The sequence below is a fragment of the Bufo gargarizans genome, chromosome 10 (genome assembly GCF_014858855.1).
Source record: "Bufo gargarizans isolate SCDJY-AF-19 chromosome 10, ASM1485885v1, whole genome shotgun sequence".
Classification (NCBI taxonomy): Eukaryota; Metazoa; Chordata; class Amphibia; order Anura; family Bufonidae; genus Bufo; species Bufo gargarizans.
In genome coordinates this window covers 18898252-18923777 of record NC_058089.1, presented here as the reverse complement: position 1 = coordinate 18923777, position 25526 = coordinate 18898252, and the positions used below count along the sequence as shown (strand labels likewise).

Below are 25526 nucleotides of genomic sequence, written 5' to 3'. Positions count from 1 at the left end.
GGGTCTAACCCACAGCGGTCTGCCCTGACTCCCCCAGTAACACGCGCATTTGGCCTCTGTGCACATAAACAGGCCCGCTTCCGCCATGAGGCGAGATGAGTATCCGACCTGCCTCTGAGGGAGGAGGCCGTTTAGGGCGGGGGCACAGTTGCCTATGGTTCCTGTCCCCACCGTTCTGCCTTATAGGCCTCAGACTGCTAGGCCTGAGGCCTAGTAGGAAGTAGAACTATGCAGGCGGTCGCAATGACATCACCACGATCTCCTGCACCCTGCACTTGGGCATGCACGGGAAGGGCGATGGCGTGGTCACGAACTCCTGCATCAGGACGCAGGCATTCAGGACTACGTCATCATTGAGAATTTGGCACAGTGGTGGGGGGGGGGGCAATCCGCACTGAAATATGCAGGTGTTCGCAGGGAAATCTGTGCGGTCGACCTACATCAATTTGTGCGGTCAATCTGCATGCGGATTTAGGGCAGATTTTCTGCATTGAAGTGCATGGAGAAAATTCAGACAGGAAAAATAAAATAAATTGACATGCTGCAGATTTTAAAATCTGCACCGTAATCCATACGTTAAAAAATCTGCATCGTGTGCGTGAGAATTTTCAAAGTCTCATAGAATATGACCTACGATGAGGATTTTCCGCACGCAAATCTGATCAGAAAATCCGCACGCAATCCTGACCCTGTGCATTTAGCCTAAAGTTCATATATGTGCGTACGGTCATGTCCTACAGCATTGTCACCATTATTACGATTGGCTGTAGCCACATTATAAAGCCAGACTACGCAGGGTAGTCTGAAACGATGAAGAAACATTGGTATGCATGGGAACTGTGTACACAAAACGGTAGAAGCTTTTAATGCTTAGTGATCACTTACCATAAAAAAAGCAATTGAGGGGCCTTATTCCTTAGCCCCCTGTGATAGGGGCCGCACAGAGAATCATGGAGACACAGGTTATGTCTTCTATTATAGAGACCGCTGTGTTCGGAAGTGGACAGTCCTGATTGTGACAACCAGTGACGGGGGTCAGTATTATGGCCATTTCTCCAGAAGTAGGGATCAGGCTCTCCGGTTCTGAAAAAGCTGGGGCTACCAGTGGGAAAGCACTTTTTTGCCATTATAATTGCACATTAAGGATTCACCCAGAAAACATACATTTTATATATTATATTATTACCAGGGAAGGATGCCACAAGTAAGAGGAAACACCGCTGGGAAATCATAATAGTAATTTTATTTCATATACGGTGACTTGATCTGTTCTCTTCCAGCCTCCAAATGCGTAAATCCAGCGGGATCAGGACTGCTCTCTTGGCTCAGACCACTAGAAGGAACAAATCACTGCACTGGAAGAGCTGATCATTCTGTGTTTACATCAGTATCTGCCATCATTTCTTTAACTTGATGATATATAACGGCAACCTTAAAGGGGGATTCCAGCTCCAAAAAGTATACGTTTTGTACAGAAAAGTTGTACAGTTATAAAGTAATGAAGGTTCCTATTGACTGACTGCAAGAAGAGATATTGAAAACTGTGAAAAATTGATACAAAAAGTAACCCCCTTGAACGTCTCTGCTGCACGCTGACTTTGGCAACACAATGATTTACAGCGAGAGTGTTGCACACGATAAACTGGGATTGCAAAGTCACGACCACCTTAATGCAGACCCATCACCTCTCCTGACTTGTCTGGTTTAATAAATAATTGCATCCCCCATGAAACAACAATTCTGAAGCATCTACTGCATTCTTATGGTTCCGTCTTGTGCGTTTCCTGTATTATTCCTGCTAGAAGTTATGGATGAATTGCTAGCAGTTTGCAATGACTAATGAATAACCAAATTTGCCTTCTCAGAATGTGAATAAAATATTGATTTTATGCCACGATTATTTTTAGCTAATGTTTGGTTTTAACATTTTTAAAGGGTTGGTCTGCCCTTTAGGATTGGATCTGACTGCAGGATAGGTGACAAGCATCCGATCGGCGGGGGACAGACCACTGGGAACATAAAGGATAAATTAAAGAGGACCTGTCACCTCCACTGACATCTCTGTTTTAGTTACTACTTGCATTCCCCATGAAAAAACTATTTTGGAGCATCTATGCTTACGACTATTATTCCTACCAAAAGTTACTAATTGATTGCTAGTAGTTTGCAATGAAGTTCTAGATGGGTGTTACCAGTTTGGGGTGTGTCATTGTATTGCCTGGCACTATCCAATGAGTGCTGTCAGTTTCAGACTGTGCAGGAACACCCCCCCCCCCCCCCCCAACTGGTAACACCCATCTGAACCTGCATTGCAAACTGGTGGCAATTCATTCATGACTTCTTCCAGAACTGCAAGTAGTTATTTAGGCTACTTTCACACTGGCGTTTCTGGGTCCGCCTGTGAGATCCGTTCCCTCACAAGCAGCCCAAAATGGATCAGTTTAGCCCCAATGCATTCTGAATGGATAAGGATCCATTCCGAATGCATCAGTTTGGCTCCGTTCCGCCTCCATTCCGCTCTGGAGGCGGACACCAAAACGCTTTTGGTGTCCGCCTGACAATGCGGAGCCAAACGGATCTGTCCTGACTTACAATATAAGGCCTCGTTCACACTTCAGTGTTTGGTCAGTGATTTCCATCAGTGATTTGTGAGTCAAAACCAGAAGTGGAACCTCCACAGACATGAGGTAGAAGGGAAAGATCTGCTCCTGTTCTGTGTTTAGAGCTGGACCTGGTTTTGGCTCACAAATCACTGATGGAAATCACTGACCAAACACTGAAGTGTGAACGAGGCTTAAGTCAATGGGGACGGATCCGTTTTTCACTGACACAATATGGTGCAATTGAAAACGGATCCGTCCCCCCATTGACTTGTTTTTGAAAGAATAATGCAAACAGATCTGTTCTGAATGGATACAAGCATTTGCATTATCGGTGTGGATCCGTATGTGCAGATACAAGACGGATCCGCACCGAACGCAGGTGTGAAAGTAGCCTAAAACAGACATAAACGTTTAGCAGGAATATTAGAGGAATGGCAGTGTAATGTAACTTATTAGCGGGCATTCCCTCCTCACCTTCCAGCAATCTGCACTAGCTCCACAAGATAAGGAAGCAGCCCGTGTGCCATCTGCATTTTTTTGGAGACCCATTGACTTCAAGGGTCCATGGTCCACATTTTGCGGATGATCCGTATGCTCTCCACATCTGTATGTCCATTCCGCAAAAAGATAGAGCATGTCCTATACTTGGCTGCAAAATGCAGACCACGGACCCACTAAAGTCAATGGGTCCGCAAAAATTTCTGATACAGCAGGGACGGCATTGATATTTTTTGCACATCCGCAATTTGAAGACCATAAAATACATAAGGTCATGTGCATGGGGCCTATATACTGTATATACTGTAGAGTGCATCCTGTGCAATCATTAGCAGAAGCCAATTGTGGCCCCTTATTCTTGGCCCTTCGGTTTGGCTCAGACTTACCCCAAGTGTACTTGACTTGGAACCCAGTACTTTGCACTGATTTATCCGTGTGAAACTCTAGCAGCACCCAGTTCCCTGCAGATACCAGCGTCTCCATCTTCTTGGATCCACAAAACTTTGCTAAAATTGAGGAGTCGCCGGAAGAACCATGCAGAATGGAGAGGTAATCATAGATACAGCTACGGGAAAGCTCCAGGGTAAAAGAGGTAAAGATGAGCTGCACCTATAGGGGGTGGTATAGAGTCCAAACACAGCAATTCAATAAAGACTATATGGTCATGACATAATAGACAAACCTGCAAAATTAAAGGGCAACTCCAGCAGACATATGAAATCACCCCTAACCTAGCAGTGTTCTTCTATTGCGCCCCTAGCTAGCTGTAACTTGCTTTCGAGAAAATAATAATCTAGCTTTTGTCCACCATCTTCATGGTAGAAATCATGGTTGGCAGCAACTATGGTAAGTAACCATGTGCCATGATGCCTGGGCACCACACTGGGGGAGGTCTGGCCAGATCACATCTATCAGAAGCCATAGTACTGAAGATCATTCAAAACTGTCATCAGGATATTGCAGAAGAGAAGGCACAGGAGAGGCTGGAGACCGTGCTGCGGCCGCAGCATGCATGTCACATGCAGAGAGGAAACTCCAGCCCCTGAGGAGAGGGGCAGAGATGATTGGTTAGCAACAGCCTTACATCGTATAGAGATAATCTGGAGGATACCCAAGGCTATGATGCGCTGCCGCTGTCACCCAGTGCACTTGGATTGTTTCCATGTAGTAGCCCCCTATTTTTACAGAAGACCTGAAGGCGTGTACTGCAGCTCCTTTCATGCTCACCTTACACCCAAGAGGAGCCACAATGGACCATTTACAGTCCGTAGACGGAAAATACTTGGTGGGAAATCCTGGCGATGTCACTGTCCCATTTACAGCTGTGAATGTCCCACCGCAAGACACTTGAAAGAGAAATATAATGACTTAAGAGACCACACGTAGAAAAAGGGAGACCTCCAATAAGACTGGCGTCCATAGCGCGCTATATCTTCTACCTGTGTGGTATGAGGCTGAGAAACTTGTCTTCTGGTTGCTCCAAAATTCCACTAACATCAGGCTTCCAGTGGACACCACTGGTGGAGGCTCCGCCGTCCTACACGTTGTATTTAGAAGGACCCTAGAGGACTTGCTGGCTCCATCGTAAATGATCGTGTAGTCAGTGGAGCAGGCTGGAGAAGTCCTGAAGGCATGGAACTGCAAAATGACCTAAAAACATGGAAGGAAAACACATTTGATCAAATCTACCAGAATTTAAAGGGATTTTCCGGGAATTTAATACTGACGATCTATCCTCAGGATTGATCGTTGATATATTATCGGTGGGTGCCCAATTCCTGACACTGCTGACGATCAGCTGGATCAGCTCCAGTAAGCGCCGCAGCCTCTTCCAGTGACATCACGGTAACTGGTCCCATATGCTAGGCGCAGCCCAGTTCTATTCAAATGAATGGGTCTGGGCTGCAATGCCAAGCACGGCCACTATACAATGAGCGGCGCTGTGCTTGGTAAGCTCAGCCTCTTCAAATAGGAGGTGCCCGGTGTCGGACTCCCACCGATCCTGAGGATAGGTCATCAATATTTTCCTCCCACAAAACCTTTTTAAAATCATAATTTTATACCAATTGTTTTATGGTTCAATGATTAGATATTGACTATAGATATCTCAGAAGGACTAATCCCATGTTTCCATTGGTGTCCTGTCATATAGCATATATGCAAGGCCTATACATACTTAGGCTGGTCGCATTTTAGGGTATGTTCACATGGTCTGGACCTATAATAACCACAGCTCCGTTTATCGGAACCTAAAGAAGTCCATACACCGTCAATGGCTGCCGACTGAACATTCATTTGGCCAACAGCTATCTTTCCCGATTTTCCATGTGTTGTCAAAGGGGGAGTGAGGAGGAAGCCTCTGCCAGACACCTCCGGTGGCCAGGGGCAGACTGGGAACTTAAAGGGGTTGTGTCACTCCAGCAAATGGCATTTATCATGTAGAGAAAGTTAATACAAGGCACTTACTAATGTATTGTGATTGTCCATGTTGCTTCCTTTGCTGGCTAGACTCATTTTTCCATCACATTATACACTGCTCCTTTTCACGGTTAAGACCACCCTTCAATCCATCAGTAGTGGTCGTGCTTGTACACTATAGAATAAAAGTCTCAGCCACTCTGGTGGCCGGGACCATGGGAGCACTCATAGTTTAGTGCTCTTTCCTATAGTGTGCAAGCACGGCCACCGCTGACAGATTACAGGGTGGTCGTAACCATGGAAACGAGCAGTGTATATGTGATAGAAAAATGAGTTTAGCCAGCAAAGGAAGCAACCTGGACAATCACAATACATTAGTAAGTGTCTTAAATTAACTTTATCTACATGATAAATGCCACCCCTTTAAAGTGGCTTTGGGAAAAAAAGTTAAAGTAGCTTCATGTTGTGGGGGGGTCCAGCACAAGTAGGCTAGACCAGCAATATCATAGTGCTGCACAAAATATCGCCCTAACAGAACGAAATACCATAATGCAGCACAACATACTGCCTGGAAGCTGCCCATCTGTGGTAGCCAGCACCATACAGGAGAATAAATCTCTACATCCAGTGACGTCTCCTGATGTAGAAATTATCATTCCTCATCTTCTCCATTCAGCCCAGACTGCCATGACAACTTCTGAAGACAGCAATGCAGTTGAATTTGGGACCGACCTGATACAAAGGTACCTCCCTTTTCTGGGAGCATCATTTCCTTATATACCCCGGTTCAGCAGAAGGGCTTAGGCAGCCACCCGGGCATCAGACCGGGCTGGTAATCTTAGGGTCTAGGGTCTATTGCCAGTCCAACACCGCTGGTGGCGGCTTATCTCCCAGAAGAACAAAAGAATTAGATGTTGAGTCAGGAGATCCCCATACACAATAGATTGTTGGCTTGTCCTGCCGAAAACGACAGGTTCAGCCCACAATACTCCAATGGGTCTGGCGACCATTACAGGTGGATTAGATGTTGTCCATAAAATACCTTGTTTGCAGGAACACGAATGAGCCAGACACAACCCGGTGTATTGAGAGGCGCAGAATCCGTGTATCCAGAATGAAAAGTGCCAGAGAGCTCACAGAGAATAAAACTACACATGTCTATGATGGAAAAAAATACAAGAAAACAATAAAAGTACAGAAGTACAATACAGGCCACCATGAGAAGGACTTTACTGCCATTCCCTATGATAACACTTCCTCCACTGTTCTCTTTTGTCATAGGGATACTGAGTCTGATAGAGACCGGTCAGAATGTTATAAGTCTCATATTCTTCACACCTAATCTCTGGGGATGCCTGGCAGTAAGTATTCAAGTTTTGCTGCAGCACCACCTCAGGCAATAAGAAGCATTGCATGTTGCCCATTAAAATCAATGGGCTGCCTGTATAACGCACTGAGGTGCTAGGTCGATCTGTAAGTAAAGTGATGAAAAAACTGCGAATCTGCAATTTTTTTCTTTCCATCATGCCACCATATGGGATATGTTTATATTTTAATTATAGGGGAGGGGGGGTTCACATTTGGCAATGCCCATAATAATTTTTATTTAATTGGGGGATAGGGGGGTGATTTGAATGTTTATATTTTTTTAATATTTTTCTAAACTTTTTTTTACTTGCAATCCTCAGCTAAAATAATGGAATTTGCTACGTTATTCTATGCAGAAATCACTATATTACAGCTCAGTGCTGCCACCTGCTGGCCTGAACTGTAATATACAAATAAGGAGCCTGGAAGCCTAGTACAGGTTCAGGCTCATTACTATGTAAGAACGACTTCCCCGGTCTCCGCCGGAGAAAGGCGTTCCTTTACCTGGAAGCATGCACTTTCAAGTTACCTCCTGTATTATCTGAGGGGTTAAATGTTAGCGGTCGGCATTGCTTCCGATTGCGGACATTTGCCACGGGTGTCCGCTGCATGAAAGAGCTGACAACGGGCTCCAGAGCGGACGCCATCTTTAAAGACTCCACATGTCGGGAAGGGGTTAAAGAGGACCTGTCACCTCCCCTGACGTGTCTGTGTTAGTACCTCCTTGCATTCCCCATGCAATAACAATTCTGCGGCAGCTATTATTATCACTCTATGCTGTCTTTCCTCTATTATTCCTACTAGAAATTATGAACAAATTGCTAGTAGTCTGCAATAACGGCCCTGATGGGTGTTGGGGCTGTGCCCGTGCACTGTCTGACACTGGCAGCATTCACTGGATTGTGTCAGACTGTGCACTGGTAACACCCAGCTGACCCTTTATTGCAGACTCCTGTCAACTCATCCATAACTTCCGGCAGGAATAATAGAGGAATGGCACAAAGGAGAGTCATAAGAATAGACGCTCTAGAATTGTTATTACATGGGGGATGCAAGTAGTTACTAAAACAGACACGTCAGGAGAGGGGACGGGTCGTCTTTAAATTGTGCTGTTATGTAATAAAAAAAATATAATTATAATTCCCTCACCGCACCGATACAAACGATTTATCTTCACGAGGTCCAGGCTGCTCAGTCCATATCTCTGCCCTATAGTGACGGTGGCGTCAGGCCTTGGCACTATTGTGGGTTGTCCGAGGACGCTGGTGAAGGCATATCTAACCAGATGAGAGCAATGTATGAGTATGTTATCCTGTAATTATAATAATTATCGTATCATTCAACAAATGGTTAATGGTAAGACTGTCTATATAGCTCATGGCAACCAATCAGAGCTCAGCATTCATTTCTTAACCACCTCCGGACCGCCTAACGCAGATGTGCGGTCCGGAGGTGGCAGCCCTGCGCATATACGCGTCATCTCGCGAGGGCCGGGATTTCCTGTGAACGCGCGCACACAGGCGCGCGCGCTCACAGGAACGGAAGGTAAGCGAGTGGATCTCCAGCCTGCCAGCGGCGATCGCTCGCTGGCAGGCTGGAGATCCGAATTTTTTAACCCCTAACAGGTATATTAGACGCTGTTTTCATAACAGCGTCTAATATACCTCCTACCTGGTCCTCTGGTGGTCCCTTTTGTTAGGATCGACCACCAGAGGACTCAGGTAGGTCAGTAAAGTCGCACCAAACACTACACTACACTACACCCCCCCCCGTCACTTATTAACCCCTTATAAACCCCTGATCACCCATGATCACCCCATATAAACTCCCTGATCACCCCCCTGTCATTGATCACCGCCCTGTCATTGATCACCCCCCTGTCAGGCTCCGTTCAGACGTCCGTATGATTTTTACGGATCCACGGATACATGGATCGGATCCGCAAAAAGCATACGGACGTCTGAATGGAGCCTTACAGGGGGGTGATCAATGACAGGCGGGTGATCACCCATATACACTCCCTGATCACCCCCTGTCATTGATCACCCCCCTGTCATTGATCACCCCCCTGTAAGGCTCCATTCAGACGTCCGCATGATTTTTACGGATCCATGGATACATGGATCGGATCCGCAAAACACATGCGGACGTCTGAATGGAGCCTTACAGGGGGTGATCAATGACAGGCGGGTGATCACCCATATACACTCCCTGATCACCCCCTGTCATTGATAACCCCCCTGTAAGGCTCCATTCAGACGTCCGCATGTGTTTTGTGGATCCGATCCATGTATCCATGGATCTGTAAAAATCATGCGGACGTCTGAATGGAGCCTTACAGGGGGGTGATCAATGACAGGCGGGTGATCACCCATATACACTCCCTGATCACCCCCTGTCATTGATCACCCCCCTGTCATTGATCACCCCCCTGTAAGGCTCCATTCAGACGTCCGCATGATTTTTACGGATCCATGGATACATGGATCGGATCCGCAAAACACATGCGGACGTCTGAATGGAGCCTTACAGGGGGTGATCAATGACAGGCGGGTGATCACCCATATACACTCCCTGATCACCCCCTGTCATTGATCACCCCCCTGTCATTGATCACCCCCCTGTAAGGCTCCATTCAGACGTCCGCATGATTTTTACGGATCCATGGATACATGGATCGGATCCGCAAAACACATGCGGATGTCTGAATGGAGCCTTACAGGGGGGGTGATCAGTGACAGGGGGGTGATCACCCTGATCACCCCCTGTCATTGATAACCCCCCTGTAAGGCTCCATTCAGACGTCCGCATGTGTTTTGTGGATCCGATCCATGTATCCATGGATCCGTAAAAAATCATGCGGATGTCTGAATGGAGCCTTACAGGGGGGGTGATCAGTGACAGGGGGGTGATCACCCTGATCACCCCCTGTCATTGATAACCCCCCTGTAAGGCTCCATTCAGACGTCCGCATGTGTTTTGTGGATCCGATCCATGTATCCATGGATCCGTAAAAAATCATGCGGATGTCTGAATGGAGCCTTACAGGGGGGGTGATCATTGACAGGGGGGTGATCACCCTGATCACCCTGATCACCCCCTGTCATTGATCACCCCCCTGTAAGGCTCCATTCAGACGTCCGCATGTGTTTTGTGGATCCGATCCATGTATCCATGGATCCGTAAAAAATCATGCGGATGTCTGAATGGAGCCTTACAGGGGGGTGATCAGTGACAGGGGGGTGATCACCCCCTGTCATTGATCACCCCCCTGTAAGGCTCCATTCAGACGTCCGCATGTGTTTTGTGGATCCGATCCATGTATCCATGGATCCGTAAAAAATCATGCGGATGTCTGAATGGAGCCTTACAGGGGGGGTGATCAGTGACAGGGGGGTGATCACCCTGATCACCCTGATCACCCCCTGTCATTGATCACCCCCCTGTAAGGCTCCATTCAGACGTCCGCATGTGTTTTGTGGATCCGATCCATGTATCCATGGATCCGTAAAAAATCATGCGGATGTCTGAATGGAGCCTTACAGGGGGGTGATCAGTGACAGGGGGGTGATCACCCCCTGTCATTGATCACCCCCCTGTAAGGCTCCATTCAGACGTCCGCATGTGTTTTGTGGATCCGATCCATGTATCCATGGATCCGTAAAAAATCATGCGGATGTCTGAATGGAGCCTTACAGGGGGGGTGATCAGTGACAGGGGGGTGATCACCCTGATCACCCTGATCACCCCCTGTCATTGATCACCCCCCTGTAAGGCTCCATTCAGACGTCCGCATGTGTTTTGTGGATCCGATCCATGTATCCATGGATCCGTAAAAAATCATGCGGATGTCTGAATGGAGCCTTACAGGGGGGGTGATCAGTGACAGGGGGGTGATCACCCTGATTACCCTGATCACCCCCTGTCATTGATAACCCCCCTGTAAGGCTCCATTCAGACGTCCGCATGTGTTTTGTGGATCCGATCCATGTATCCATGGATCCGTAAAAAATCATGCGGATGTCTGAATGGAGCCTTACAGGGGGGGTGATCATTGACAGGGGGGTGATCACCCTGATCACCCCCTGTCATTGATCACCCCCCTGTAAGGCTCCATTCAGACGTCCGCATGTGTTTTGTGGATCCGATCCATGTATCCATGGATCCGTAAAAATCATGCGGATGTCTGAATGGAGCCTTACAGGGGGGGTGATCAGTGACAGGGGGGTGATCACCCTGATCACCCTGATCACCCCCTGTCATTGATCACCCCCCTGTAAGGCTCCATTCAGACGTCCGCATGTGTTTTGGGGATCCGATCCGTGTATCCATGGAACCGTAAAAAATCATGCGGATGTCTGATTGGAGCCTTACAGGGGGGGTGATCAGTGACAGGGGGGTGATCACCCTGATCACCCTGATCACCCCCTGTCATTGATACCCCCCCCGTAAGGCTCCATTCAGACGTCCGCATGTGTTTTGCGGATCCGATCCATGGATCCGTAAAAATTATACGGACGTCTGAATGGAGCCTTACAGGGGGGTGATCAATGACAGGGGGGTGATCAGGGAGTCTATATGGGTGATCACCCCCCTGTCATTGATCACCCCCCTGTCATTGATCACCCCCCTGTCATTGATCACCCCCCTGTAAGGCTCCATTCAGACGTCCGCATGATTTTTACGGATCCATGGATACATGGATCGGATCCGCAAAACACATGCGGACGTCTGAATGGAGCCTTACAGGGGGTGATCAATGACAGGCGGGTGATCACCCATATACACTCCCTGATCACCCCCTGTCATTGATAACCCCCCTGTAAGGCTCCATTCAGACGTCCGCATGTGTTTTGTGGATCCGATCCATGTATCCATTAATCTGTAAAAATCATGCGGACGTCTGAATGGAGCCTTACAGGGGGGTGATCAATGACAGGCGGGTGATCACCCATATACACTCCCTGATCACCCCCTGTCATTGATCACCCCCCTGTCATTGATCACCCCCCTGTAAGGCTCCATTCAGACGTCCGCATGATTTTTACGGATCCATGGATACATGGATCGGATCCGCAAAACACATGCGGACGTCTGAATGGAGCCTTACAGGGGGTGATCAATGACAGGCGGGTGATCACCCATATACACTCCCTGATCACCCCCTGTCATTGATCACCCCCCTGTCATTGATCACCCCCCTGTAAGGCTCCATTCAGACGTCCGCATGATTTTTACGGATCCATGGATACATGGATCGGATCCGCAAAACACATGCGGATGTCTGAATGGAGCCTTACAGGGGGGGTGATCAGTGACAGGGGGGTGATCACCCTGATCACCCCCTGTCATTGATAACCCCCCTGTAAGGCTCCATTCAGACGTCCGCATGTGTTTTGTGGATCCGATCCATGTATCCATGGATCCGTAAAAAATCATGCGGATGTCTGAATGGAGCCTTACAGGGGGGGTGATCAGTGACAGGGGGGTGATCACCCTGATCACCCCCTGTCATTGATAACCTCCCTGTAAGGCTCCATTCAGACGTCCGCATGTGTTTTGTGGATCCGATCCATGTATCCATGGATCCGTAAAAAATCATGCGGATGTCTGAATGGAGCCTTACAGGGGGGGTGATCATTGACAGGGGGGTGATCACCCTGATCACCCTGATCACCCCCTGTCATTGATCACCCCCCTGTAAGGCTCCATTCAGACGTCCGCATGTGTTTTGTGGATCCGATCCATGTATCCATGGATCCGTAAAAAATCATGCGGATGTCTGAATGGAGCCTTACAGGGGGGTGATCAGTGACAGGGGGGTGATCACCCTGACCCCCTGTCATTGATCACCCCCCTGTAAGGCTCCATTCAGACGTCCGCATGTGTTTTGTGGATCCGATCCATGTATCCATGGATCCGTAAAAAATCATGCGGATGTCTGAATGGAGCCTTACAGGGGGGGTGATCAGTGACAGGGGGGTGATCACCCTGATCACCCTGATCACCCCCTGTCATTGATCACCCCCCTGTAAGGCTCCATTCAGACGTCCGCATGTGTTTTGTGGATCCGATCCATGTATCCATGGATCCGTAAAAAATCATGCGGATGTCTGAATGGAGCCTTACAGGGGGGGTGATCAGTGACAGGGGGGTGATCACCCTGATTACCCTGATCACCCCCTGTCATTGATAACCCCCCTGTAAGGCTCCATTCAGACGTCCGCATGTGTTTTGTGGATCCGATCCATGTATCCATGGATCCGTAAAAATCATGCGGATGTCTGAATGGAGCCTTACAGGGGGGGTGATCATTGACAGGGGGGTGATCACCCTGATCACCCCCTGTCATTGATCACCCCCCTGTAAGGCTCCATTCAGACGTCCGCATGTGTTTTGTGGATCCGATCCATGTATCCATGGATCCGTAAAAATCATGCGGATGTCTGAATGGAGCCTTACAGGGGGGGTGATCAGTGACAGGGGGGTGATCACCCTGATCACCCTGATCACCCCCTGTCATTGATCACCCCCCTGTAAGGCTCCATTCAGACGTCCGCATGTGTTTTGTGGATCCGATCCATGTATCCATGGATCCGTAAAAAATCATGCGGATGTCTGAATTGGAGCCTTACAGGGGGGGTGATCAGTGACAGGGGGGTGATCACCCTGATCACCCTGATCACCCCCTGTCATTGATAACCCCCCTGTAAGGCTCCATTCAGACGTCCGCATGTGTTTTGCGGATCCGATCCATGGATCCGTAAAAATTATACGGACGTCTGAATGGAGCCTTACAGGGGGGTGATCAATGACAGGGGGGTGATCAGGGAGTCTATATGGGTGATCACCCCCCTGTCATTGATCACCCCCCTGTCATTGATCACCCCCCCCCCCCCCCCGGTAAGGCTCCATTCAGACATTTTTTTTGGCACAAGTTAGCGGAAAATTTTTATTTTGTTTTTGTTTTTTCTTACAAAGTCTCATATTCCACTAACTTGTGTCAAAAAATAAAATCTCCCATGAACTCACCATACCCCTCACGGAATCCAAATGCGTAAACATTTTTAGACATTTATATTCCAGACTTCTTCTCACGCTTTAGGGCCCCTAAAAAGCCAGGGCAGTATAAATACCCCACATGTGACCCCATTTCGGAAAGAAGACACCCCAAGGTATTCCGTGAGGGGCATATTGAGTCCATGAAAGATTGAAATTTTTGTCCTAAGTTAGCGGAAAGTGAGACTTTGTGAGAAAAAAACAAAAAAAAAATCAATATCCGCTAACCTATGCAAAAAAAAAAAAATTCTAGGAACTCGCCAGGCCCCTCATTGAATACCTTGGGGTGTCTTCTTTCCAAAGTGGGGTCACATGTGGGGTATTTATACTGCCCTGGCTTTTTAGGGGCCCGAAAGTGTGAGAAGAAGTCTGGGATCCAAATGTCTAAAAATGCCCTCCTAAAAGGAATTTGGGCCCCTTTGCGCATCTAGGCTGCAAAAAAGTGTGACACATCTGGTATCGCCGTACTCAGGAGAAGTTGGGGAATGTGTTTTGGGGTGTCATTTTACATATACCCATGCTGGGTGAGAAAAATATCTTGGTCAAATGCCAACTTTGTATAAAAAAATAGGAAAAGTTGTCTTTTGCCAAGATATTTCTCTCACCCAGCATGGGTATATGTAAAATGACCCCCCAAAACACATTGCCCAACTTCTCCTGAGTACGGCGATACCACATGTGTGACACTTTTTTGCTGCCAAGGTGGGCAAAGGGGCACATATTCCAAAGTGCACCTTTCGGATTTTGCAGGCCATTTTTTACACATTTTGATTGCAAGGTACTTCTCACACATTTGGGCCCCTAAATTGCCAGGGCAGTATAACTACGCCACAAGTGGCCCCATTTTGGAAAGAAGACACCCCAAGGTATTCCGTGAGGGGCACGGCGAGTTCCTAGAATTTTTTATTTTTTGTCACAAGTTAGCGGAAAATGATGATTTTTCTTTTTTTTTCTTTTTTCCTTACAAAGTCTCATATTCCACTAACTTGCGACAAAAAATAAAAAATTCTAGGAACTCGCCATGCCCCTCACGGAATACCTTGGGGTGTCTTCTTTCCAAAATGGGGTCACTTGTGGCGTAGTTATACTGCCCTGGCAATTTAGGGGCCCAAATGTGTGAGAAGAACTTTGCAATCAAAATGTGTAAAAAATGCCCTGCAAAATCCGAAAGGTGCACTTTGGAATATGTGCCCCTTTGCCCACCTTGGCAGCAAAAAAGTGTCACACATCTGGTATCGCCGTACTCAGGAGAAGTTGGGGAATGTGTTTTGGGGTGTCATTTTACATAGACCCATGCTGGGTGAGAAAAATATCTTGGTCAAATGCCAACTTTGTATAAAAAAATGGGAAAAGTTATCTTTTGCCAAGATATTTCTCTCACCCAGCATGGTTATATGTAAAATGACACCCCAAAACACATTACCCAACTTCTCCTGAGTACGGCGATACCAGATGTGTGACACTTTTTTGCAGCCAAGGTGGGCAAAGGGGCACATATTCCAAAGTGCACGTTTCGGATTTCACAGGCCATTTTTTACACATTTTGATTGCAAGGTACTTCTTACACATTTGGGCCCCTAAATTGCCAGGGCAGTATAACTACGCCACAAGTGACCCCATTTTGGAAAGAAGACACCCCAAGGTATTCCGTGAGGGGCACGGCGAGTTCCTAGAACTTTTTTTTTTTTGTCACAAGTTAGCGGAAAATGATGATTTTTCTTTTTTTTTCTTTTTTCCTTACAAAGTCTCATATTCCACTAACTTGCGACAAAAAATAAAAAATTCTAGGAACTCGCCGTGCCCCTCACGGAATACCTTGGGGTGTCTTCTTTCCAAAATGGGGTCACTTGTGGCGTAGTTATACTGCCCTGGCAATTTAGGGGCCCAAATGTGTGAGAAGAACTTTGCAATCAAAATGTGTAAAAAATGGCCTGCGAAATCCGAAAGGTGCACTTTGGAATATGTGCCCCTTTGCCCACCTTGGCTGCAAAAAAGTGTGACACATCTGGTATCGCCGTACTCAGGAGAAGTTGGGGAATGTGTTTTGGGGTGTCATTTTACATATACCCATGCTGGGTGAGAGAAATATCTTGGCAAAAGACAACTTTTCCCATTTTTTATACAAAGTTGGCATTTGACCAAGATATTTTTCTCACCCAGCATGGGTATATGTAAAATGACACCCCAAAACACATTCCCCAACTTCTCCTGAGTACGGCGATATCAGATGTGTCACACTTTTTTGCTGCCAAGGTGGGCAAAGGGGCACATATTCCAAAGTGCACCTTTTGGATTTCACCGGTCATTTTTTACACATTTTGATTGCAAAGTTCTTCTCACACATTTGGGCCCCTAAATTGCCAGGGCAGTATAACTACCCCACAAGTGACCCCATTTTGGAAAGAAGACACCCCAAGGTATTCCGTGAGGGGCATGGCAAGTTCCTAGAATTTTTTATTTTTTGTCGCAAGTTAGTGGAATATGAGACTTTGTAAGAAAAAATAAAAAAAATAAAATCATCATCATTTTCCGCTAACTTGTGACAAAAAATAAAAAGTTCTATGAACTCACTATGCCCATCAGCGAATACCTTAGGGTGTCTACTTTCCGAAATGGGGTCATTTGTGGGGGTTTTCTACTGTTTGGGCATTGTAGAACCTCAGGAATCATGACAGGTGCTCAGAAAGTCAGAGCTGCTTCAAAAAGCGGAAATTCACATTTTTGTACCATAGTTTGTAAATGCTATAACTTTTACCCAAACCATTTTTTTTTTGCCCAAACATTTTTTTTTTATCAAAGACATGTAGAACAATAAATTTGGCGAAAAATTTATATATGGATGTCGTTTTTTTTTGCAAAATTTTACAGCTGAAAGTGAAAAATGTCATTTTTTTGCAAAAAATCGTTACATTTTGATTAATAACAAAAAAAGTAAAAATGTCAGCAGCAATAAAATACCATCAAATGAAAGCTCCATTAGTGAGAAGAAAAGGAGGTAAAATTCATTTGGGTGGTAAGTTGCATGACCGAGCGATAAACGGTGAAAGGAGTGTAGTGCCGAAGTGTAAAAAGTGCTCTGGTCATGAAGGGGGTTTCACCTAGCGGGGCTGAAGTGGTTAAACTGCCCTGGAAAAATGAAAGCTGAGCTCTGATTGGTTGCTATGGGCAACAAAGATTGTTTTCCTATTAGAAAGGTTTTTAATAGATCGTGCCTAATGTGGAGAAACTGCACATAGCAACCAATCAGATCGCAGCTTTCATTTCTCATAACAGCTTGAATCTGATTGGTCAGTATGCACAACTCCGTCATATAGCGCCCTAATGTCAATCAGCACCCAGTGTACAGCATGTACATATATGTATACATCAGCTGGACTCACAAGGCCCTGAGCTGTCCTCATGTAAGTATAAAACATAGGCAAAAAAGCACTTTTTTTTTATTGATCTGTTCAGTATATAATAGCAGTATATCAGGTTACAGTATATAATCAAACAGTTTTAATTTGAAGCTAAACATGTTTAGTTCACTTACCTTCCATAGTGCATCACGGACATGTAATCATAAGGCAAGGCCAGGTTATTGGTTTCTGGCTGGAACTTCTCAAAATTACTTTTGTAGGCTGCATATGTAGAGATGTCAAGTATAATTATAAAAGGGAGTCACTGTGTACATACATTACTTATCCTGTACTGATCCTGAGTTACCTCCTGTACTATACTCCAGAGCAGCGCTCATTATTCTGCTGGTGCAGTCACTGTGTACATACATTACTTATCCTGTACTGATCCTGAGTTACATCCTGTACTATACTCCAGAGCAGCGCTCATTATTCTGCTGGTGCAGTCACTGTGTACATACATTACTTATCCTGTACTGATCCTGAGTTACATCCTGTACTATACTCCAGAGCTGCACTCACTATTCTGCTGGTGCAGTCACTGTGTACATATATTACATTATCCTGTACTGATCCTGAGTTACCTCCTGTACTATACTCCAGAGCAGCGCTCATTATTCTGCTGGTGGAGTCACTGTGTACATATATTACATTATCCTGTACTGATCCTGAGTTACCTCCTGTACTATACTCCAGAGCAGCGCTCATTATTCTGCTGGTGGAGTCACTGTGTACATATATTACATTACATTATCCTGTACTGATCCTGAGTTATGTCCTGTATTATACTCCAGAGCTGCACTCACTATTCTGCTGGTGCAGTCACTGTGTACATATATTACTTATCCTGTACTGATCCTGAGTTACTGTCACGGCCATGGCTATGACCGTGACTCCTGAACCGCATGCGGTTGTCAGCGGTTTTGTTTGGTTGTCAATCACAGGTGAGGGCTTTGGTTTTTGCCTCACCTGTGGTTGCCGCTGGCAACAGTTTTTATGTGGCAGCATTGCAGCCTGAGTTGTGTCGCGGCTGCTTGCTGTGGTATGCGTGCGGTTCCACTTGGCGACTTGTGTGTTTGGTGTGCACTTCCCATGTTTGGTGTGCACGGGGTTGTTTGTCTGTTCACTTCCCCTTTAAGTTGTGTTTCCCTTCCCTGGTGCTGGAAGGGTTAACTCCCTTCCCAGTGTGTGTGTGCTCTGGGTGTGTTTTTTGTGTGTGGCTACTGGGGCCTATAAAGCCTCACTGTTAGCTTCAGTCTGAGGGTTGCTTCAGTCATGCTTAGCTGGAGCAGCCTCCTGTGTTTTCCACCTGCCAGTGGGGGCCACCCTTGCGGTCAAAAGATATTGTCACATTATGTTTATGTCATGTTGTGTGAGAGGTCCATGTGATGTTCTGTTGGGACCTTCCTTTGTTATTTTGTGCAGCCTATGGTTCTGGATTCCTGTGTGCACAGGGATCCAGTCAGCAAGGCTGTGGCAGGTTGGTGGAACTACTTAGTTCGCCTGCCATATCCGTAAGTCTGTTTGTGTTCCCCTTTTCCCAGTAGCTTGGCCATTGAGACTCCTGCTCCTCCGTGCCTAGGAGGAGTAGGTCGTCTTACCCTGACTCCTAGTCCAGGGACCGGACGGAGGGTGAGTTAGGGATCCGAGGTTCCGGAGCATGGGTTCTCCTACCTTAAAGGTCGGCCCATGCAGCTAGGAGTTAGGGTCAGGTTAGGGACGCGTTAGGAGGTGACCTGCTCCCTAATCCTGTCTTCCTGGCCGAGCAGCCTAACATCATCCGGCATCGCACGGCTGAGGGTTTTTCCTCATCCTCAGCCGTGACAGTTACCTCCTGTATTATACTCCAGAGCTGCACTCACTATTCTGCTGATGGAATCACTGTGTACATACATTACTTATCCTGTACTGATCCTGAGTTACATCCTGTATTATACTCCAGAGCTGCACTCACTATTCTGCTGGTGAAGTCACTGTGTACATACATTACATTACTTATCCTGTACTGATACTGAGTTACACCCTGTATTATACTCCAGAGCTGCACTCACTATTCTGCTGGTGGAGTCACTGTGCACATACATTACATTACTTATCCTGTACTGATCCTGAGTTACATCCTGTATTATACTCCAGATCTGCACTCACTATTCTGCTGGTGCAGTCACTGTGTACATACATTACTTATCCTGTATTATACTCCAGAGCTGCACTCACTATTCTGCTGGTGCAGTCACTGTGTACATACATTACATCACTTATCCTGTACTGATCCTCAGTTACTTCCTGTATTATACTCCAGAGCTGCACTCACTATTCTGCTGATGGAGTCACTGTGTACATACATTACATTACTTATCCTGTACTGATCCTGAGTTACATCCTGTATTATACTCCAGAGCTGCACTCACTATTCTGCTGATGGAGTCACTGTGTGCATACATTACTTATCGTATACTGATCCTCCGTTACATTTGGGACATGTTACCACGGCAACTTCCTGTCCTCATTTGTCCGCTGTGGATAACCCACTGCTCCACTGATTTTCATGCCCAGCACTGTATATAGGTGACAGGTGGCTCCCAATTTACCGTCTGATATATATTTCCAGTTAATGTCCACATAGGCGTCACGGTCATTCCTCGTGTGCTCATGGACAAATCCCAGGACGTGGTTGAGTTCATGTTGAACAATCCCCTTCGATACACAGCCAGGGTTGAGTAAAGAGAGCTCCTGAGGCCCTCCAATCCTGCCCAGATAAGACCAGCATCTGAAGGAGCACCCGTATCGTCAGTGGACTTTCTGCCTATCTATAGATAGAAAAAAAATCTAAAGAGAAATGGAAAGAAAGAGAGAGAGAACTAAGGAGAGAATGGGGAAGAAGGAAGAGATCTAGAGCAGGAGATATAGAAACTTAAAGGACCTGCTTAGACCCACAAAAATACACAACACAAACAAGATTTGGTGGATTAAGGTAGAAGCTATTTTTATTCTTCAAAAAATATTCTATATATTTTTTGGAAGTCACCTGACCTATCACAAAGTATTGCCATTATCTAGGGCACACTTGCTCGCAGCTCCTCAATACCTGTCACCTTCTGCATGATGAAGCAGACCAGGCAGGTTCATCTTGGACCCAACTGGCCCACCTGAAGTACCAACCTGTCCTTCTAACTGACCCCATTGGCTACCCAAACCAGAACTGTGGACCTGTCCTCCTATGAAGTCATGGAGCTATTATCTGGACCCCCACAAAGGAGAAAAAATAGGATTATCACAAAATAATTTTTCAATGATTTCCAGCCCCAATTCCTGTCACCCATATCCTAACTTTCTCCGACCCCATTGTTTCTTTAAAGGGCATCTGTCAGCAGTTTTGTACCTATGGCACTGGCTGACCTGTTACATATGCACTTGGCAGCTGAAGACGTCTGTGTTGGTCCCATGTTCATATGTGCCCGCATTGCTGAGAAAAATTATGTTTTAATATATGCAAATGAGCCTCTAAGAGCAACGGGGGCGTTACCGTTACACCTAGAGCCTCTGTTCTCTCTGCAACTGCTGTGCCCTCTGCACTTTGATTGACATTTACACTGCCACTGAGAGGGAGCAGCAGTTTCAGAGAGCAGAGCCTCTAGGTGTAATGGTAACGCCCCCGTTGCTCCTAGAGCCTAATTTGCATATATTAAAACATCATTTTTCTCAGCAATGCGGGCACATATGAACACGGGACCAACACAGACGCCTTCAGCTGCTAAGTGCACAGGTAACAGGTCAGCCGGTGTCATAGGTACAAAACTGCTGACAGATGCCCTTTAATACCCCCTAGCATCAGGAAACCACATGCCTTCCGCCACTTTGGGAATGTAACCAATGGCTCTACTATAAGTCCTCCTTGCCGGTAGCCACTCCTTAATTTTAAAACTTAACCTTGTTTCCTGTAGGTAAAGTATGAGTTTTCAAAAAGGATCAATGATGGAAGGACCAGCCTCAGGGTTGCCAACCAGAATTTTTCTTTTTTCTGGACAACTTATCCCAATATCACGGTCAGCCTACATTTTTTATGGACAAATTGGAAAACCATCAAAAATTATGGAGATTAGAAGTAATCCGGGTCTATAGCTCAATATACAGATAAGAACTCATTACCAGCATTTACTGTGAGCTGTAAAATGATGATAATTATCACCAAAATAATCTAAGTCTAGTACCACCAGCCTAAAAAGTTTTAAAAAAATCACGGACACATTATTATTTTTTTATGGACACAGGAAAAAGTCACCTATTTTTATGGACTGTCCAGAAACTTCTGGACGGTTGGCAACCGTGATCAGCCTCATGGAAGAGGACAGTAAAAGGGTCACAGAGACAGAGGAATGGGACCTATTCCCATTATACGTAAAGGCATAAAGATCATATAGCAGAAATTTTAGAAATCTATTGGTGTTATTTCTCAAAGTCAGCAATGTAATAAGAAAATATATAAATGTGCACACAGGCTGCATATCGTTATATAGATCTATCCATGTAAGGAAATATGGATTAGTATAGGCCAGGGATGCCCAACCTGCGGCCCTCCAGCTGCTGTAAAACTACAACTCCCACCATGCCCTGCTGTAGGCTGATAGATGTTGGCTGTCCGGGAATGATGGGAGTTGTAGTTTTGCAACAGCTGGAGGGCCACAGGTTGAGCATGCTTGTTATATCTGACTCCTAGATGAGAGGAGCATGTCCTGCAGACCGATAACACACTCACCCATCCACTGAGCGGATCTGGATATAATCTGTCTCTGTTTTCCTTTCCACAAAACGAATGCACGTTAAGGAGGAATATTCCCGAATGGCTGAGTGGATAACGGCTGAGTCAGCGGAGGCTGAAAGAAGGGCAAAATAAAATGTTTTCTACCTACAGGACATTTGGAAAGTCTTCAGACCCTTTCACTTTTTTCTCATTTTGTTATGTTGCAACTTGTGCTAATTTTTTTTTTTTTTAAATCAAGTTTTCCACATCAATCGGCACTCAATACCTCATAATGAGAGTGAAAACAGAATTTTATAAATTTTAGCAAATTTGTTAAAAAGGAAAAAACTTAAAATTTCACATGGACATATGTTTTCAGACCCTTTGCTATGACACTTGACATTTAGATCTGGAGCCTCTCATTTCTCTTGATCATCTTCGAGCTGTGTCTGCACCTTTTTTGGACATGGTTTGGGAAAGACACAGCCCTGTCTATATAAGGTCTCACAGCTGACAATGCATATTAGAGCAAAAACCAAGCCATGAGCCATGAGTGGCCTCCATCATTCTTAAATGAAAGAAGTTTGGAGCAACCAGGCCTCTTCCTAGAGCTGGCCGCCCCACCAAACTAATCAAAAAAGTAATCGGGGTAGAAGGTCATTAGTAAAGGTGACCATGAACCCAATGGTCAATCTGGCTAAGCTCCAAAGATCCTGTGTGGAGATGGCAGGAACTTCAGGAAAGTCAACCATCACTGCAGCCTCCACCAATATGGGCTTTTTTTTTTAGTACAAGGCACACGAACATTTGCAAAAAAGCCACTAAAGAAACCTGATGAAACCAATATCGAACTTTTTCACCTCAATTCTAAGCATCATGTCTAGATGAAGCCAGACACTAATCATCAATGCCCAATACCATACCTACAGTGAAGCATGGTGTGGGGGAGTTTTTCAGCGGCTGGGACAGGGAGAGTGGTCAGGGTTGAGGGAAAGCTGATTGGAGCAAAGTAGAGGTATTCTTAATAAAAACCTGAGTGAAAGTGCTCCAGACCTCAGACTGGACCAAAGGTTTACCTTCCAACAAGACAGTGACCCTAAGCACCCGGCCAAGACAACACAGGAGGGACTTAGGGACAACTCTGTAAATGTCCTTGAGTGGCCCAGCCTGAGTCCTGATGTGAACCCAATCCAACATCTCTAGAGAGATCTGAAAATGGTTGTCCACCGATGGTCCCCATCCAACCTGACTGAGCTTGAGAGGATCTGCAGAGAAGAATGGCAGAAAATCCCCAAATCCAGGTGTGCAAACCTTGTGGTATCATCCCCAAGAAGACTGGAGGCTGGAATCACTGCCAAAGAGGCTTTAACTAAGTCCTGGGTAAAGGGGGCTGAAGACTTATGTCAATGTGAGATTTTTGTTTTCAATTTTTAATAAATTAGCAAAGATTTTGAACAGTCTGTTCTCACATTGGCATTATGGGGACTGAGTGCAGAATGATTTGGGAAGACAGAAGGATCTGCCCCTTCTCGTGATGTGTCACGCCCGTTCAGAGCACGTATGGGCGCCGTGGATGTGTCTAATGAGGGATCTTCCTGGCACCACATACAGTAGGAGCTCACTGAGGGTTGATTAGCAAGAGAAAGCAGCTCTCTATGAGCTGTGCAGGAGATTCGCCAGCTCTTCTGGGAGTCCATGAGGAGAGAGAAGCCAACATATGTCCATACCCTCATTCAAAGGTCAATGCTGCCACCTTCTCCATAGCTCTATATAGTCTCAGGCTTCACCAGAAATGTACTTCACATTGAACATTTTTAGATCTTGACTTACAGTAATCAGAAGACAATGTGTAGGGAACAATGACCACACCAGAGCTGGATTTTGGCCAGAAGCAGGCTTGCCCTGGGCAGCTCAGGGCACTGCGGCTGAGTCGTATAGCTATGTCTCCATAATGGATCATCTTCTTGGTGCCTGTATATTACAAAACAAGGCTAATTATAAGTACAGTAAAGATAGTCTATCATTATAGATGAAGTCAGCTTCAAGTTATGAAGACCAAGCAAGCAAGTAGGCAGGTAATGGATATTTGTGAGTTTTATACCAGTTCTAATCTTGTAGTGGGTTTTGAAAGCTTTTTTTGCTGTTTGGTTTATTGTTATTACCTTTGTTCTGTTGGGCAATTTTACTGAAGATGTCTTCTTCCATCTCCTCAGCTCCTGCAAAAACAAATCCGTCATGAAATCTGTATCTCTGATCAACTCGAGCAGGTTATTAGATGTGGAACAGTCAGAAGAAGAAGAAAATCCCTTTATTGTTCCTCAGTGGGGACATTTTGGCATAACAGCAGCAATCACATTCACAACAGGAGCAAAAATAAGAGTAATTAGAAATTAAAGAGTAAAATACAAGAAAAACATAACACAGAGTTTACTTAAAAAATTCATTATTGGGTTTCTGGGAACAGTGGTGGTTATAAATCCTAACCGCTGCTGGGAGGTAGGACCTCCGATAACCTTCCTTCGTGCACCTAGGATGCAGCAGTCTGTCACTGAAGGGCTCTCCAGCTGCTCAACAGCTTTGTGCATGGGGTGGGACTGGGAGACATTGTCTAACAGTGATGTCAATGGTTACTGACAACTTCGATCTGGAGAGCAGAAAAACATAATGGATCGGAGAATTAAGATCTGAGTGGTGATTCTTAACGAACCTCTCTGGGGTCACATAATGATAGGTCAGCAGAATGCTAGGCTTGCTCTAACTTTTTAACAGGGCTGGACTCGCCACTTGGGTATTAGGGCCCATGGCAGAGTCGGAGGTGGACTTTGAAGTTCCTGGGCCATGATTTGCCAAGTTCTACCAACTATTATGTTTTAGGTATAATACTACTGCCCTCCAATGTGGCAGAGGAGCCATTGGACCCCCTTAGACCCTAAGGCCCAGAAGTGATTGCAGCCTTTATTGTCACACTCCTAAAAGTGTATTCACTTATCACGTTGGAAGCAGAAACCTCCATTGACCGTGTAGTGGTGGTGCCCGCGAATTGCAGCTGAGCTCCCATTCACTTGAAAAGGAGAAAAGTTTTTTTTATGCCCCCACATTGTAATTATTCCTCCTTTGTGCTAGCACATAGTAGTAATGCCCAGACTGTGCCCCTTCACTGTAGTAATGCCAGTATGTGCCCATTCACAGTAGTAATGCCCAGACTGTGCCCCTCACGGTAGTAATGCCCATAAGAGCCCCTTCATAGTAGTTATGCCCATGTTGTGCCCCTTCACAGTAGATATGCCAAGATATATGCTACCTCAAAGTAGTTATGCTGAGATGTGCCCCCTCAGAGAAGTTATGCCCACACGTGCCCCCCCTTCATAGTAGTTATACCCAGATGTGCCCCCCTTCTTAGTAGTTATGCCCAGATGTGCCCCCTCAGAGTAGTTATGCCCA

General features: G+C 45.9%; 1 protein-coding gene across 1 annotated transcript; it reads right to left on the bottom strand.

Moving 5' to 3' along the window:
* Positions 1 to 775: 775 nt before the first annotated feature.
* LOC122920791 (astacin-like metalloendopeptidase) lies at positions 776 to 24048 on the bottom strand. The gene is made up of 10 exons (XM_044270521.1): positions 23916 to 24048; positions 22101 to 22218; positions 19936 to 20114; positions 17479 to 17566; positions 8037 to 8164; positions 6562 to 6677; positions 4541 to 4751; positions 4329 to 4447; positions 3488 to 3710; positions 776 to 837 (listed from the first exon to the last, which is right to left on the bottom strand). The coding sequence occupies exons 1-10, from the start codon at positions 24043 to 24045 to the stop codon at positions 776 to 778; spliced, it is 1374 nt and encodes a 457-aa protein (XP_044126456.1). The 5' UTR covers positions 24046 to 24048.
* Between the last annotated feature and the right edge of the window lie 1478 nt (positions 24049 to 25526).

Coding starts and splice junctions, on each gene's coding strand:
- LOC122920791 (XM_044270521.1), bottom strand. CDS start 24,045: ATGATCCATTATGGAGACATAGCTATACGACTCAGCCGCAGTGCCCTG. Junction 20,115..22,100: donor CAGATCCGCTCAGTGGATGG/GTGAGTGTGTTA, acceptor GTGCTCCTTCAG/ATGCTGGTCTTATCTGGGCA. Junction 3,711..4,328: donor TGGCTCCTCTTGGGTGTAAG/GTGAGCATGAAA, acceptor CACCCCCTATAG/GTGCAGCTCATCTTTACCTC.